Source organism: Elgaria multicarinata, chromosome 8, assembly GCF_023053635.1.
Source record: "Elgaria multicarinata webbii isolate HBS135686 ecotype San Diego chromosome 8, rElgMul1.1.pri, whole genome shotgun sequence".
NCBI classification, from domain to species: domain Eukaryota; kingdom Metazoa; phylum Chordata; class Lepidosauria; order Squamata; family Anguidae; genus Elgaria; species Elgaria multicarinata.
Genome location: NC_086178.1, coordinates 28,990,584 through 29,008,314, shown reverse-complemented (window position 1 = coordinate 29,008,314; position 17,731 = coordinate 28,990,584). Strand labels below are relative to the sequence as shown.

The 17,731-nt window shown below is 41.1% G+C and overlaps 1 protein-coding gene across 3 annotated transcripts in view; it reads left to right on the top strand.

The window, feature by feature from the left end:
• Positions 1 to 4,278: 4,278 nt before the first annotated feature.
• Positions 4,279 to 17,731, top strand: part of RSRC1 (arginine and serine rich coiled-coil 1) — a 228,639-nt gene continuing 215,186 nt past the window's right edge. Inside the window, exons 1-2 of one of the 3 annotated variants that reach the window (XM_063132049.1) lie at positions 4,279 to 4,374; positions 11,066 to 11,256. In XM_063132049.1, the coding sequence (XP_062988119.1) occupies positions 11,075 to 11,256 (182 nt within the window). In that variant the 5' untranslated portion in view covers positions 4,279 to 4,374; positions 11,066 to 11,074. Of the gene's footprint in view, positions 4,375 to 8,609; positions 8,683 to 11,042; positions 11,257 to 17,731 lie in introns of those variants that run through there. The other 2 variants (XM_063132048.1, XM_063132050.1) reach the window with 2 other exon arrangements.

Below are 17,731 nucleotides of genomic sequence, written 5' to 3'. Positions count from 1 at the left end.
CGCCGGCGGTTCTCTGGGCGCTTTTTTTCTCCCCCTCGCTTGCCTCCTCTGGCTGTTCCGAGCCCCCCAATAAACACATCAAGGGGGCAGGGAGGAGGAAGAGGAGGGGTAGGAGGAAAAAAGGGGGGAGGGTGTGGGTAAGCGCGGGGGGGGGGGCGGAGAGGGAAGGGGGAGGGAGGGCGAAGCCGCAGAGGGGCTGGGAGAGTTAAATGGGAGCTGATGTTTCCCAACTGGAGCGAGCTTGTTAAACGTGAAGATCTTTGACAATTCTCCCCGCTAAGAGTTCAGATCTGATAGGGCTCTTGCTATTGAAGTCCCCACTATTTATACTTTGCAGAGCCTGCCCCTTGTTCGGAGCAAATTACCTCCCCTTTGGAACTGTGAATGAACCCCCTTCTCCTGGAGCAGTCCAGCAGCACCACCAAGGAGAAAAGGAGCCAAACTGGGAGAGGAGGAGGAGGAGGAGGGGAGAAAAGCGGGAGGGGGGAGAAGAGGAGTCCTCCTGCTGCCAGCCAGCCCACCCACCCCCTCCCTCTCCCTCTCCCTCTCTCCCCCAGATCCAGTGGCCAGGGGTTTCTCTCGGCCATTAATCCAGGATTGACAAGAATCCCTAATTAATTTAATTAGGCGTGGATCTTGCGCTAGTGTCCTGAGTTAGTTAAACATGGGGGGGGGAGAAGGGGGCTGGATCTGCAGGGGAGGGGCTAAAATGAAAATGACAAGGCGGCGGCTGGCTCAGAGGCGAGGCGAGCGCTTCCTCCAAACGTCTCATTTACTAGCACTCAGGGGGGCTGTCTGCGAGGGCACCGTTGTGCACCCCCACCCCACGAACCGAACAGCCCAGGAGGCTGGAGCCCCCTTTGATCTCCCCTCCTCAGAAAAGCACCCAGATCCGTGGGCCTTTTAACAGAAAGAAACAGAATACCAGCGCTCGCTGGGTTAAGAGGTTTCCAGACCAATCCTAAACTGCGTGGACTTGGAAGACAGCGGGTGCCATAGCACGGAATGGATCAGACTTCCAAGGAAGTGTGCTAACTAGGACAGCATCCTTCTTTAAACAGTTTATAGCTCAGACCCATTTAGAGGAGGGGGGCGGGAAAGGAAGCAAAAGTAAGAGATGAATGCCATCCCATGGTCTCTAAAAATATTTTACCTTGTCTCCTGGAGGTTTCCCCCAGTCCAATTCCCACCCCACCTTCTACATGTCACTTGCATTGATTTCAGTTGGATTTATTTCTGAGTAATTTTGCATAGGATTGACTAGTCAGTTTTTAGAAAATGTTATGCATCCTTCCTGTGCATTAGAACAAAGTTAGGAGTACTCTGATTTAGTACTCTAAACCCAGGGTCACTGTGCTGTGTTAAAGGCCCTGGGGCTCCCCAATTTCCCACTGCAGGGGTGATATATCCTACAGGTTTAGCTGGTAAAGAATTCAAGACATTTTCTTGTTCTTTCTCTCTTTTTGTATTTAGAATTCAGTTACCCTGTTAGAAATAAACATGGAGGCCCAAATCTCCGGGAAGGTGGCATTTCTGCCAATGAGTGTAAACTGGCGATGAGGTTGGCTTTCTGGATCTATATGGGAATACCCTCAGTGTGCTGTTTCACCATGTCCTGCTTGTTCATCCCTGGCCAATGGCTGGTTGGCTACTGTGTGAACAGAGTGCTGGACTAGATGGACCCTTGGTCTGATCCAGCAGGGCACTTCATATGTTCTTATTCTAGTTGTCGGTGTAAAATCTGTATAGCTTCTTCTCCATCAATTGGGTAACATCCCAATTATAGACTGCAATCCTAGTACATTTAGTTTGGAGCAAGTCACTTTGAACTTGGTGACACTTGCATTGTAAGTAAATATGTGCAGGACTGTAAAATGCATTTAGATGTTGGTCCCATTGATTTCAACAGTACTTTCCCCCCAAGCTTGGAATTGTAGTTTTGGCTACAATTGTAAGCACTGTTTCTGCGAAGGAAGACTCAAGGAACTGAGTGGGGCTTATTTCTGAGTAAACATGATTAGGATCACATTACACACTATACCTAAAAAAATACCCAGTTTTTACATTTTATCACCTGGCAAATGGTGTGAGGGCAGTATCAGTTATAACTTTTCTTAGATTATTTATTAGTAATTAGTCTTTCCTTTCTTCCCTGCTGTGTAATTTCATTATGTTCAAATGTTTAAAACTGACAAGTTACTTGGCTAGAGTGATTCAGATTTATTTAACTCAGGCTTATGTGTTGATTTAAAAACAAACACTTCTTCTCCAAGATGATTTTACAGAAAAAATGCTCAGATACTGAATGCGATTACAGTATCTGAATATCAGTTTTATATACAGAAGGCAAAAGTCAAGCTTTTAAATAAATGGTAGAAAAACATAATCTTATCTCTCTCTCTTTTTGCTAAATTAAGCCAGTTAGTTTTCAGACTGAAAGTAGTGAGACACAGAAGTATCGAATTACAGGAAAACCATGGAATTATGATTATCTGTTCCATCAACTGGGAGGAAATTGCTTATTGCCATACAGGTAAAAGAAATCCACGGAATTACTCTGATGGGCAAAATAGATATTAGACGAAGGTCCTAAAGGCATAATTGAGAATAAGCCTCTTTGAGTTCAATGAAACCTTTAAAGCAATGCATTTATGCTGGAGACATCAACTACTAAACTTCTTGTAAACAATTATTTAAAAAAATTTCTGGGTATTTTTAATATGCATAACTCAGTTTTATTCAAGATTCATATGCCCTCACATATGCCTTACATCCCCACTTTTGACTTCCATCTATACACTTAAAACCCCCAGATGTTTAAATATATGTCAAATTCCAGGTAAGGTGAGTTTTAACGATGCAATTTGTTTTCAGGATAGAGAAAAAATAGCTTCTTTTTGTAAACACAAATGCACACATTAATTTTATGCCTCAATCTGTTCATACTGTGGGGTTTTTGTTTGTTTTTTAAAAAAATAGAGCAGCCCTAAGCATGTCCAATAGAAAGTGTAAAAGCAGGAAAGTCTGCATAGAATTGCCGCCTATTTGTCATACTTGTCTAAGCCAGATAACTTATTTTAGTATAATTATAAAGTAGCTAATCCGTTCAGCTGCTGTTATACTATATCAGGAATGCTGACCAATAAAAGCTGCCCCTCCATCATTCAGGCCAAATATACAGATGGAGTTTAAGAAAAGATGGACACAAAATTAACTACTATCACAAGCAGTAGGTTTGTTCTCATATAATCCAAACCACTCAGAACATCGAGTATGGAGTGTAGAAGCAAGTATGTTTAGGATCGCTGTCGAAGTCTGAAAAAGGATTTATTTTGAATCAAACTTTAAATCTGAAGACATGACATTTAAGCATGTACAAAAACCTAACGTGAATAAAGTTTCCTCGTGAGATAATTTTTCCTCGAAAAACACACAAGACCTTCGTTGCCCTCTTGAATAGCATTTCAACTTCTTATGAATAAATGTAGCCCTGTGGCACAGGGCGGTTTAAAGACCCCGGGCCCATTCTTCATGACCCACCACCCAGAAGCCACCCAGAGCAAAGCAAACAGCGGCTACTTTACCCCGTCAGACAAAAGCGCCTCGTCTTTACAGCAAAGAAAGGAAATGGTTTTCTCAGAGAGGAAGAGAGAAAAAAATGCCAGTGTAGGATGAATTCTAGAAAAGAGTGAGTTTCTTTAATTACTCTGGGCTTAAATGAAAAACGATAAATTTTATTCTTACCTCCTCCAACAGGGCTTCTAGCCTCCCCTCCTCCCGCAACAATCACAGCCCTAAAGAGTCTCAACTGGGAAACTAATTTGCACCTAACCTCAGAAAGCCCATCATTTCCAGGGAAAGAAAATTGCGGCGTTTTTAAAGCAATTTGCAGATAAATCATTGCAATTTTAATCACAGCACACCTTATACAGACAGAACTCTGTGATTTATTCGGGTTTATTTTATTTTGTTTCCTGGGGGTGATATTTGGGGGGGGCAGGCAAGAGAGAAGATAAAGAAAAAAAGAAAGGGCACGAGTGGCACCACTCGTATCCTCATTTAAAAAGAAAGAAAAGAAAACCCTAAAACAGCCATTAGTTACATTTGCTTGTTGTTTGTGCTGTTAACAATTAAAAAGAAAAGGGAAAACGAACACGGCTGAACGCCAAGAAACAGCGAGCGCGCCGAGCGCGCGCGGAAAAGGCTTGCCTTCCAATCGATGACTTCAGCACTCTATTGCCTGGCCGCGCCAATCGATGAACTTCGGGATGGTTTAGTTAGGCCTGGCTGGCGTTCAGGAGAAGGAAGGCGCTGAGCTCAAACTACGGAAGCTCGGCGGCGCGGCGGCCTTTGGCGGGCTCGCGGACTTCAGAGGTAAATGGGTTCGTGCTCCTGGCTCGGGGGTTGCCATGGTTGCAATAGAGCCGTTGCCCGTTGGGCCTAAAAAGAACAAAAAACAGGAGGCTCGGGACGGTGCCGGTAACTGACGATGGTGACGAACGAGTGTTAGACCGGGCCCGGGAGCTTCCCCTCAGCAGCGCCTTAGCTATACAGGGGGCGGGGTACGCATTCTTCTCTGTACCGCAGGTGTCCGCGAAGGAAGGGCGGCTAGGCATCCTCACGCCTCGGCTCTTTTCACCGGCGATGCCTGCGTTTCAAGGGGAGGGGGTTAGAAACCCTTCCCCGTCCCTTAGGCCTCCGTAAGGGGTTTATATAGCTCCGCGGCCCACGTTGGTGACGCGCCTCCCCCGTCTATGTTTGAGACGAATCCCTCGTCTCAGGTTTGTGCCTCCTGAGGTATCTCGACTCCCTTCCTGTGTTGAGCTAGAGTTGTTATTGGGCTTTGCTTCCCCCAAAGGGAGGCTTTTGCTGACACTTCTATCACCTCTCAGAGCTGAAGGGAAAATTCGCCTCTGGCGGAGAATTCCTTTTGCACGCAACTTCTACAGAATTTTTTGAGGGCCCTTGGGCAAGACATCATCACTGATATCTACCTTAGTGGTTCTACCTTCTTACCGCCATTGTCACCAATTGCTGTTGTTTTTGAACAGTGGTACTACTTGCTTGCTTGACAGGTAGAGAAGTCGTGTTGCTCCTACTATTGACCACCATCGTCTGGGCCAAAGTGAGAGGCTGGTGAACAAGCAGGTTGCAATAGTGAAGAGGAGGAACAAGTCCAGTGGCTCTTGTCACTGGGTTCCTGCTGGGGCATGGGCTTGGCAGGTATCCAACTAATGTATATCCTTGATGCCAGCCCTGTTTTCAAGCCTCTGGTGTGTGTGTGTGTGTGTGTGTACACACATACACTTCTATGGCCTGGCACCCTTAATCCTGATGCCTCTAAAGGCTTGCAACCTCCAAAGTGGGTGTCTTTTCTGAGTGAGAAAGAAATATAGTATTCTCCTGTCCTGCATTTATAGGTGCCTGCTCAGCAGGTAGTTTTCCACCCAAGAGGAAAACTACCTGCTGACACCTAGCTTTGCTTGTCAGTTAGCACTATTGTCAGATGTCACTCGGGTGTTGATTTGCCTCTCACACTTTTGCCTAAAGCATTAAGGCAGTGGTGGCCAGATCTGGCCCTACCATTAAGGAGAGTGAGGCAGCCACCTCAGGTAGCAGATTTGGGGTGTTATGAAAGGGCAGCAGATTGTCACTTATTTCATTCGTTGTTACTGATTTTTTTTACTGCCAGGGACATGGAAAGCTGCTTTTGGGACTTTCTATATCATGCATTAAAATAACTTGGCTGGCTTTGGATACTCTGCACCATGTTTTGGGTGGGGGGAACGTTTGCTGTTTTGCCTCAGGTAGCAAAACATTTTGGGCTGGCTCTGATGTTGGCCAGTGGTTTTGGCATGTGTTTCACATCTAATACTTGAGATAGTTCCTGTCCATTTTCAGCATTTTCTTCATCTAGTGAACCATGGAGGAAGCAGAAGCATAGTGTGGGAGAGGTATGCAGCAGTGAAGCCCTGACTCTTATTACTTAACCAGGCTTGTGGGCCATCATGCTGCTCTTGGATAGCAAAATCCCATTTTTGTTTACTTGGGAGTAAGTCATGTTAAGTTCAAGTGGCTCTTATTCCTAGGTAAGTGTGTATAAGATTGCAGACTGAGTGCAACAAGTTCCTACTTGTGATATGCATGTTCCAACTTGGCCACCCATTTATTAAGCTTATATCTGGTTCTCTTTTCTGCAACAATTTCCTTCATCCCAGGAGGTTAGATCCCTATGAAGGAAGATTGGATTTTCCCTGCTCCCTCTCCACAGTACCCGAGGAGGCATTTCCCCCCACTGCTTTGCTGAGAACAAAGTCAAAACTCATGCCATATGTTCATTATATAGTTGCCACATTTTAAAGGAGATATAGCCTTAAGCTGGAATCCTGTCCATACTTAACTGGAACTAAGTCCTTGAATTCAGTGGGACTTCCAAGTAAATATCCATAGCATCCATATGTTAGGATGAAAGTCTTTGCTCCCCAAGAAAACAGATGTTGTTTTCATCACCCATTGGTTTCTAGGCAAATTTACCTTTCTTGCTGAAATTAATAGGATTTACTTCCAAGTAAGTGTGATTAAGATGGTTTTTTTGTAGCTATCCCTTTCATCAGCTTTCCCCAAAATTACATGTAGGAAGGTATAGCTATTTGGACCTCCTAATGTAAACTGAGTATAGTCTGGGCTCTTCCATCAACATAATTCTCCTGCAACATAATCTAATCTAGGAGGACATGGAAGCTATCATAGGAAAGATGGGTTTGGTGTAAGGATGACTCCTCTGATTTCCACAAGGCCTCATGTGGTTTGTAGATGTCAAATTTGCAAATTAAAAAATCCTACATGGAAGCACCCTTAAGGCACCCAAGAAGAAGTTAATTGGGCCATATGTTCTGCTCTAATTTTCTAAATGTCTCTCCCCGTCCTTGTGATGTCAGTTCTGATCTCTGTTGAAAAGAAATGAGACCAATATTTATTATTTATTTAAAGCAGTTTTATCCCACTCTTTAGCCAAAAGGCTCCCAGTGTGGCTTACAAAGATTAGCAGTTAGCCAGACCCTGCCCTGAGCCTTAGTCTAAAAAATATGACACACAAGGAAAAAATGATGGGTGGTAGCAATGGAGGAAAAATGTTCAGGCACCAATTCTTAAATTTATTATAAACAGCCAGTTGGGATGGAAACAGTTTAGGTAGCCTCATGGTATGGCTGCTGGTAGTGATAATATAGGATAATATATGATTAATGGGGAACTTTGATTAATTTTAACTGTGGTTTATCTAAGGAAGCTAGGGTCATAAACCACAGTATGAAGTCTTGTTGACACAAGCCATAGTTAAAGCTAGCCACAATTTGTCCTGCCTCTGACATAATGATCAAACCATATTTACCCTGTTCAGATGACACACTAAGCAATGGTGGTTAATCACTTTGAGCTAAACATTATGGCTTAGTGTGTCATGTGAATCATGCCTAACTATGGTGGCTAGATAACCACAGTTTAAACATGCTCACTAACCATTTACTGCAAAAGGGTTAGCAGCCTAACCATGGCTCAACATGTTGTCTGGACAGGCCCATTGAGTTTAAATTAGGAAGCAAGTGCTTCCAACTTCCTCCTTCCAGTTGTGCCAGAGGGGAGGGGTAATGCACAAGCATAAGGTTCACCCCTACTTATTTCACCTTTTTTTCTCCTGAAGGCTCCATTCACTTGGAGGTAATTTGGGGGCCACATGCTACTGCTGGGTGGATTCATCCATCCATTTACTTACCCACCCCATCCATTCCATTCTCCCTCCTTCTCACATGGCAGTTAGGGAAAAGAGCTGTATTAGATGCCAATAATTAGATGCATTCCCCTCCCCCCAAGCCTAATTGCCACATGGGGGTGAGCAAGACCAAGGAGAAGCGATGGAAAGCTGGATCCAAAGATCCTGTGGCATGCATCTAGCCTGTGGGGTGTTGGTTCTTATCCCTGCTTTAGGTTTACTTTGAAATGAGACCAGAGTGTTTTATTTTTTTATTCGTAAATATAACAAAAACAAAAAAGGGGGACAACAAAGAGAGGAAGAGTAGGGATACATCTATAGAAGAAGACAGCAGTTCTGGAGTGCTTTCTTCTTGCTTTGCTGCTTGCTCACATTAATCCATATCATGGTATTGTGGCATTGCAATGTGGGGTATAGAATAGGGTGACCATATGAAAAGGAGGACAGGGCTCCTGTATCTTTAACAGTTGCGTAGAAAAGGGAATTTCAGCAGGTGTCATTTGTATATATGGAGAACCTGGTGAAATTCCCTCTTCATCACCACAGTTAAAGGTACAAGAGTTATACTAGAGTGACCAGATACAAAAGAGGGCAGGGCACCTGCAGCCTTAACTGTTGTGATGAAGAGGGAATTTCACCAGGTTCCCCATATTATACAAATGACACCTGCTGAAATTTCCTTTTCAATACAACTGTTAAAGATACAGGAGCCCCGTCCTCCTTTTCATATGGTCACCCTAGTATAGAAGCAGCAGCTGTTGCTCTAGTGTCTTGTAGTGTTTATATCTTTCAGAACATTTCTTAGCTGAACTCAGTCAGTGAATAAGCGTGCTTCCACTTTTTGTGGTGGGTACACCAGCGTTGTGCAAGTATTTCTCCAGTGCCTTGTGCATTGAAGTCATACAAACCATTAGGTTAGTTGAATACAATTGTATTTACTTTTGATTTTTTAATCTTACATAGCTGTTAGGATTCAGAAGGCATTACTATGTTAGAAACGTATTTTATGTATGTATGATTAAGAAGATCCTTTTGGAACTAGTGTAACCCCCCAGGTACCATGGGGGATACTAATGTGGGAATGATTGGACAAAAATGTGTTTGCCTGTTTCCATTCTGACTGGAAGAACTGTACACTTTTAAAATATATGTACTATAAATAAACTGGCAAAGGTAAATACAAAGAGTACTTTGCACATCCTTTGGCTTGTTTTCCCCTCCCTTCACCACCAACAGAAAATGACAACTTCCAGAGTGTTTTGTGCTCGTTTGCTCAGATGGCTTTACCTCAGTCTCTTGTCAACAGGCCTAGTTTGCTTGTAGCATAGCTGCAGCGTCTCTTCCAGGTGCAGCTTGTCTGTGGTAGCTGTTTCTTGGGCACGTTTGTCTCCGAGCCTGAGTTGGGACTGGGAGGATGCACTGTTGCTGATGTGCTTGTGCGAGTGAGGGCAGCACACAGATTGGCTCCTCCTCAGTGGGTGCACTCCTCCAGCCAAGGGCCACATTGATCCAGGCCAGCCAAAGCAGTAGGAGAGAAGCTTGGATGGGGTTCACGAAAGCTGCCATGTTGGCTATGGGCAGCGGCAGAGACAGTGACAGGAATACAAAGGATATTCTGAGATTTCTGTTGCTGGAGACTGGTGTGGAGCCAAGAAACCTAGTGGTATGCTGTTAAAGCTAAAGCTTTGAACATTTTCAGTTTCAAAATTTTCTGCGTGTCTACGCTCCTCAAGCATCAGTTTAAAAATAAAAACAGCAAAATGGTCTCATAGATAGTAAGCCTTACGCTACTGTATTCTTATATAGATAGAAGATAGATAGATTCAGTGGCAAAATATTTAATACTAGACTTATGTCTTTACTTATTTTGTGTGTGTGGTGGGGCAGAGTGTTTTGGTTCAATTGATTTTACAATATAACAACAGATGGAGCAATCCTGAAGATATACTTTGAAAGCCCCTTTAGTGGCCTCTATTGGAAGTGGAGATGAGAGATATGTACTCTGGAGTAAGTCCCACTGTGTTCAGTGAGACTTAATCCCCAAGCAATTGGGCTGAATCTGAGTGGCACTTACTTTCTTAAATATTTTTCCTATGTTGGTAGAGAATTGAATCCTCTTCTTCCTTTCATGACTGGGTTCAGACAACACAATAACTAATGGTGGTTTAAATAGTTGACAGTTATTTAATCCACAATGCTGTGTGGAGGGAGTTTTTTAACCAACGGTTGGTTATTTGGCCAAAATAACCAACGCAAATAACGCTGCGCTGAATTGACTATTTGAACCACCATTGGTTGTTGTGTTGTGTGGAAGGTTGGTTATTTTTTCAGCCATGGTTGGTTGGTTTGTCAGCCACAGAGTTGCAAGGCAAGAGCAGTCAAAGCGGTGGTTGCCGCTCTAGTCCAGCTGGCAGGATAGATTTTTGGCAGGGGGGAGAGAGGGTGGGGGTGAGTGAGTCAACTCGGCATGGACTAATAGTCAACTCAACACTGATCCTAATCCACACCACGATTGATTATTATCATGTTGTGTGGAGACTACCCCCTAGATAAACAACTGTTGAGTTGATTATTATCCACCGTTGACTATCGTGTTGTTTGAACGCAGCCAATGTGCCCTCTTTTGACTTCCCCATGCTCCTCCTTGGGCTGTGTCAGGTACAGATTGTCTAACAAAGAAATAGAAGTCCTAGCTCAAGAAAGCTTTTGACAGTTTTATCAAGATACCTTTGATCCATTTTATCACTGCCCTCTTAAGGGAATTGTGCCCATATGTCTGCATTCTCTGTGTGCAATGTTGCTAACATGATGTGCGTGAGAGTACCTTTGTGCATGCATATTGAATTACATATTGAATGAATGTGCTTGCCCCCACCCTTATGTAAAATGTTGAAGAAATTATTTATGAATTAAAAGTATAATCTTATCCATGTCTAATAAGAAGTAAGTCCTATTGAGTGGAATGGGACTTAATCTCAAATAAGTATGTATAGGATTGCAGCGTAAATTCTAAACAACTGGAAAGGTAATCTGTATTAAAAGTAATGTTAGAGGAACCAAAGCAAGACATTATGTAAATGTTCATAATTGTCTCTTTAAAAGTGGAAAAGTGTGCACAATTACATTTTCACGTAAATAGATTTTCCTGTTATCTATACAGTAGTATTAGATAATCAGTTATGGTTTAGGTCTAAATTGAAGGCTAGCACATGGAGATTGATAATAGTACAGGTTTCTGTTGATAATGTTTTAAGATTGCACTTGCTTTTTACAGTGTTTCTGGCTTTAAAAAAATAGCTTGTAGAAATGGGTCGCCGTTCATCAGACACTGAAGAAGAGAACAGAAGCAGAAGAAAAAAGAAACATCGTAGGAGGTCATCTTCGAGCAGTTCTTCTGATAGTAGAACTCACAGCCGTAAGAAATCGGGAAGAAAGTCAAGATCACGGTCTCGAGATCTCCAGTTTCGTTCACATTCATATGAAAAGAGGTAAATAAATTAACTTGTCTTGGGTTTTTAATATGTCTACAGTCAAGACTTCAAAAATGATTCTGTGAGCATAATTCACAGCTTGATCCTAAATTCTGCTGTGAATAGGTTAGAGATGTAAAATTTCCAGAAATTTTGAGGCAATGGGGAAAAAACTGTTTTTCTGCAGGAAAAAACCCGGAAATATTTGGGAAAATGGAAAATTAAGCAATACTTATTTTTTTTAGTTCTTTTTACAGAGCTAAAGTCTCTATGTTGTTTTACAACAGCCTTCCCCAACCTGGTGCCCTCCAGGTATTTTGGACTTCAGCTCCCATCAGCCTCAGTTAGCATGAACAATTGTACTCCACCAGGTTGGGGAGGCAGTTTTAGGAATATAAAGCAGCCTTTCTGTTCCTAAAGTTATTTTATGTTTAACTTGGTTTGCTCATAAAAATATACTTTAAATTTTTTAAAGCAAACTTAGTAAATTTGTAATTATTGTCAGAATAAACAATACCTTTGTATTTAATGTACCAAACGTTTGCTGTCAAGAATACACAATGGTGACTCCACTCAAATGTTGAGGAACTGAACATAAATGTCTATCAGTAAAATATACTTTACATTAATGATTGTAATAAGGAATGAAAGAAACAACTTTGTGAAGAATCTTACAGAGAGGATTAAAAAAACATTTACCCCCATGGATTCATTATTTCCAGGCATTTTACATCTCTAGTCTTTATATAAAAGTGTTCTTATTACATAGTTTTTAAAAATCAATTTGCAGATAGTAAAAATTATGTAACAATATATAAACGCATCGTCTTAAATTCTAGAAGAAAATATTTCATAATCCAAAGCTGTTCAATTTTCCTAATTTTTTGGAAAGAAACCAAACGACACTTGGAAAACCCCTGGTATAAAGAAGCAAAACATTTTCTTTGCTCTGCTGTTTATTGAGGATTTCTCTTCCAATCACATCCTTTTTGGAATTTGATGATAGCAAATTTTCTGAGAAATTATGAATTGGAAAAAAATCTAGTACAAATTTGGTGAAATTGCGTAGGGTCGTTTGCATAGGAAGAATTTCAGTTTGCATCAGAAAATTTTCTGAAACCCTGGAGAGATCTAAATTAGCATGTTTATTTTAGTTGCATTTAAAAAGTACCCCATGTTAACTTTTGGGCCAATACACCACAAGTATTTGACCAGAAAAGTTTGAAGGAGAAAAATTAAAGCACAGTTATGATTTAAATGTTACATTATGTCAGCATATTAATGGAATACTTGTAAAAATGTGAAGAGAATAACATGTACTTCCCTTACATTGTTTACATTTAAGGAAAAAACAAATGTGCTGAAAGCTGTTGATCTGCTAATTAATTTTAGCTACCCTTTGTATGATACACTGACAACCAGATTTCAGCTCTCTTCCACTAAGGTCGTTGAGGCACCTTCTGTTTCACTGTCATTACTTTTAGTTTCATTTCACTCTGAGACATATGTGAATTTCAATTACATACATGTATTCTCTCACATAATTGCTAGGGATAATCACTTGAAAAACATTAATTGCAACTTTGAAACTGCCAAACTTGCCTAACATTGTATTTGCAATGGGTTTTCATGCATTTTTACTAATGCAGGAAAAAAAAGCTCCAGAAAATTTTCCGCCCCACGTCATTGGATAATAGTAGTTTCTACATTATCATCCAAAGGGCCACTGAAGTTGTCCTAGATTGATGCTTATGTATGGTGCTCTTTACTCAATATGTTTTAACAAGCAAAAATATTTTCAATGCAAAGTAAGTAATGCTGGTTGGCTCTGCCTCAGTTAGATAGCACAAGGTGCTTCTTTAGCTGCTGCAGCAGGAGCATGCACTGTAAATCTCCAAACAAATTGGATTAGAAGCACATGTGGTTGATTCTGACTTATGCCATTGAAACATGTGAAAGAAGAGGATTGGGAATTCAGTCCCGTCCTCACCATTTGGGCAGTATAAATCTTTGATGAAAGACCGCAAATTTGGGACACCTATTGTATAGATGGCAATTTCTGTGACTGGGATATGGTATAGTTTCTTTGGCCCAGTTGACTCCTGATCAGTTTTTTTTAATGAAGCTCTCCTTAACTCAGTTCATTTTCTCCATGCTGTGCATAATGTTATATATCTATATCATGTCCTCCTCCTGCTCCCCTCCCCCTTGTCCTTTTTAAATATAAAAGGCCCCAACTGTTGTAATCTTTCCTAGTAGGAGAGTTGCTCCATCCATCCCCCTGATCATTTTGGTTCCCCTTTTTTGCACCTTTTCCAGGTCTACAATATTCGTTTTAGATGTGTCAACCAGAATTATAAGCAGTTTTCAAATGTGGTTGCATTATAGATTTGCATAACGGCATTACAATGTTGGCAGTTACATTTTCAGTCTATTTTCTAATGATCCATAACATAGAACGTGCCTTCTTCACATCTGCCACACACTGGGCTAATTCATGTTAATTTGAGATAGTGTTTGGAACTCCTTGCAATACATTTGTGTTTTTTACAACCATGAATATTTGGTATTATCAATTATCCATGAAGTTCCTATCTTAAATCAAACTCAAAATAGATTTAAGGAAGCTTATAAGTAACTGAGGATAAAACACAGCTACAATAAAACAAACTTTAAGAAAATAACTAGTCTAAAATACAAAGGCTGTGTTGAGATGTGATTTTAGCCCACCATAGCTTAATAAACTATGTACAGTAGCTTATTTTTGAACTAGTCCTCGATGCCCTGCATGGCCAGACTAATAAGCTGCTGTACTAATCTGAGCCATCTTTCTGCCTCCTGTTCTGCCCAACCAGTGGTCCTGTTTCACCCATTCATTATATTTCAGCAGGGGCTACAAGGAGTTAAACCCAAATGCACCAAAAAGGGGGGCACAAATTAACCTGTGGAAGTTTGCAGGATTGGAACCAGACTTTACACACAGCCTCACCTAATCGGGAGGCACCCAATCCACCAGCTAATCCCTCATTTGCACATCCCCCCCAGCCATTAATGGTATCCTTTACATATTCTAAAGGAAAATTGCACATTTTCAACCTATAGTCATTGCTGATATACAAGCCTGTCTGTGTTTTCTATCCCTAAAGTGCTATGGTGTTTTAGTGCTAAAGCAAAATTGCACATTCCCCGCCATAGACATTGATGGCATGGGCACTGTAACTGTTTCCAGTTGTGCATCCCCCTTACTCCATAGGTATTGATGGCATAGATACTACAATTGTTCCCAATTGCTTATTCCCCCCTCCCCCTATATGTTGCTGGCATAGGCAGTTACACAGAGAACATCTGGGAGTAGCAGAGCAGGAGCGATCTGAGCTGCTCTTGCCATGGGACTCTGTAGGTGGCTGAAATAACCAACAGTGCCCAACAGATGACATGTTAACTCATGGTGGGTTAAATAACTCTTACTGCAGACCGTGGATTATCAGTGGGTTATTTTGGCCAAACAAGACACTATGGGTAAAAAACCCCACTGATAGATGACACAATAGCCCAAAATGGGTTAAATGAACTACTGTGGATTATTTAACCCATCATGGACAATTTTGACATCTGAACCCAGTCAAAGTGTAAAAAAAGTTTGTAAAATATTTTGATAATACAACTATCGATCGATAAATTTATTACGGTCATTGACCAGAATCAATAAAAACATTAATAACAAACAGACAATCCCAAACACATAAATACCTTACTATATTAAATACATCCAGCAGTTGCTGAGAAATTGTATCACACAATCAGAGGCTGCAATCGACGGTTAAAAGATTACGGCAAGTTATAGCAATTGCACAGAATTTGGCCACTTTATTTGTAATATGTGGTATTATCGGAGAGAAGCAAAGAAATATAAAAACTGTCAGTCCTACCTGGATATACAACTATAGAATTATGCAAAAACCAAAACTTGACAGTCCAACAGGTTCCATACACATACAGTAAAGTTACTGGTTTCACAATAGGCATTTCCTAATACAATTCTAATACAGTAGGCTATGCTAATACTTATTGACCTAACCCAAATGTCTTTTGACCATTATGGTTTTTGTCAGTGAGAAGAAATTTATTTATTTATTTATTTATTACATGTTTATACTGTCCATCAGACGAAGCTCTCTGGGCAGAGCACAACCAATGACCATAACTACAGCCCAAAAAACAGAAATAAGTTTTAGGAGATTATATTCTAAAAATAAGACCTGAAAGACTTTATTTATTAAACTAGGCATGTAATTATAGACTCATAAAAGTTTTCTTTACCAGTAGGTTTCCACTATGTAGCTTATCTATTTCACCTACTGTGGCCGATATCTGAATACACTGAGGGGAAAGGGAACTCACCATTCCCTCCTGTTACTGAAGTGTATAAAAAGATGCAAAATCATGTGAAATTAAACTAAAAGTGGTCAAGTTAATTATCTCGCCAATATTTAATTGAATGTTTTGAAGCCTTTACTCTAAATTTTAGTTGTATCCATTGTATAATGCAGGATGTATTTGTTTATAAAATTTCTGATGCAATGCTATTTTTCTTGTCTCCTGAGGTTTGACTATCCTTATTACATTGAAAAGGGGTGGCATAGATTATACAGGTTGTTCTAATGAGTGTTTCTTTTTTAGATGGGAATAAATGATGGGATCTTTCTTTCAAACAACAGAAAATATAAGTTCTCTTTCCTCTGGAAATCTCTCCACATATTTTTGATAATCTTTATCTAAAAAAGGAGAGATTTATTTTGTTTTATGTATTTATTTTATTACATTTATATACCGCCCCATTGCCAAAGCTCTCTGGCAAAGCTCTCTTACAACATCAAGGGAAGGCAACTTGTTCAGTGCCAAAGGTTTAAGTAGACATGCATCATTTTCAAGAAGCTTGAGGCTTAATTTTTCACATTTTAGTTTATATAAAGATTTTATATAAATTATTTTAGTTTACAAAAAGATCAGTAAGTGGCTTGGAATCATCATATATATATATCATAGAATCATAGAATAGCAGAGTTGGAAGGGGCCTACAAGGCCATCGAGTCCAACCCCCTGCTCAATGCAGGAATCCACCCTAAAGCATCCCTGACAGATGCTTGTCCAGCTGCCTCTTGAAGGCCTCTAGTGTGGGAGAGCCCACAACCTCCCTAGGTAGCTGATTCCACCGTCACACTGCTCTAACAGTCAGGAAGTTTTTCCTGATGTCCAGCCGGAATCTGGCTTCCTTTAACTTGAGCCCATTATTCAGTGTCCTGCACTCTGGGAGGATCGAGAAGAGATCCTGGCCCTCCTCTGTGTGACAACCTTTTAAGTATTTAAAGAGTGCTATCATGTCTCCCCTCAATCTTCTCTTCTCCAGGCTAAACATGCCCAGTTCTTTCAGTCTCTCTTCATAGGGCTTTGTTTCTAGACCCCTGATCATCCTGGTTGCCCTCCTCTGAACACGCTCCAGCTTGTCTGCATCCTTCTTGAATTGTGGAGCCCAGAACTGGACGCAATACTCTAGATGAGGCCTAACCAGGGCCGAATAGAGAGGAACCAGTACCTCACGTGACTTGGAAGCTATACTTCTATTAATGCAGCCCAAAATAGCATTTGCCTTTCTTGCAGCCATATCGCACTGTTGGCTCATATTCAGCTTGTGATCTACAACAATTCCAAGATCTTTCTCATTTGTAGTATTGCTGAGCCAAGTGTCCCCCATCTTGTAATTGTGCATTTGGCTTCTATTCCCTAAATGTAGAACTTGGCATTTATCCCTATTAAATTTCATTCTGTTGTTTTCAGCCCTGCACTCCAGCCTATCAAGATCACTTTGAAGTTTGTTTCTGTCTTCCAGGGTATTAGCTATCCCACCCAATTTTGTGTCATCTGCAAATTTGATCAGCGTTCCCTGCACCTCCTCGTCCAAATCATTAATAAAAATGTTGAAGAGCACTGGGCCCAGGACTGAGCCCTGCGGCACCCCACTCGTTGCCTCTCTCCAGTTTGAGAAGGTTCCATTGATAAGTACTCTTTGAGTCCGATTCTGTAGCCAACTGTGGATCCACCTAATAGTTGTTCCATCTAGCCCACTTTTAGCTAGTTTGTTAATCAGAATGTCATGTGGTACTTTGTCAAAAGCTTTGCTGAAGTCAAGATATATGACATCCACAGCATTCCCACAGTCCACAAGGGAGGTTATCCTATCAAAAAATGAGATCAAATTAGTCTGACAGGATTTGTTCCTGACAAATCCATGTTGGCTTCTAGTAATCACTGCATTGATTTCAAGGTGTTTACAGATTGACTTCTTTATAATCTTCTCCAGAATTTTCCCAGGGATGGATGTCAGACTGACTGGTCTGTAGTTCCCAGGTTCCTCCTTTTTGCCTTTTTTGAAGATAGGGACAACGTTAGCCCTCCTCCAGTCGTCTGGCACCTCACCCGTCTTCCATGATTTTGC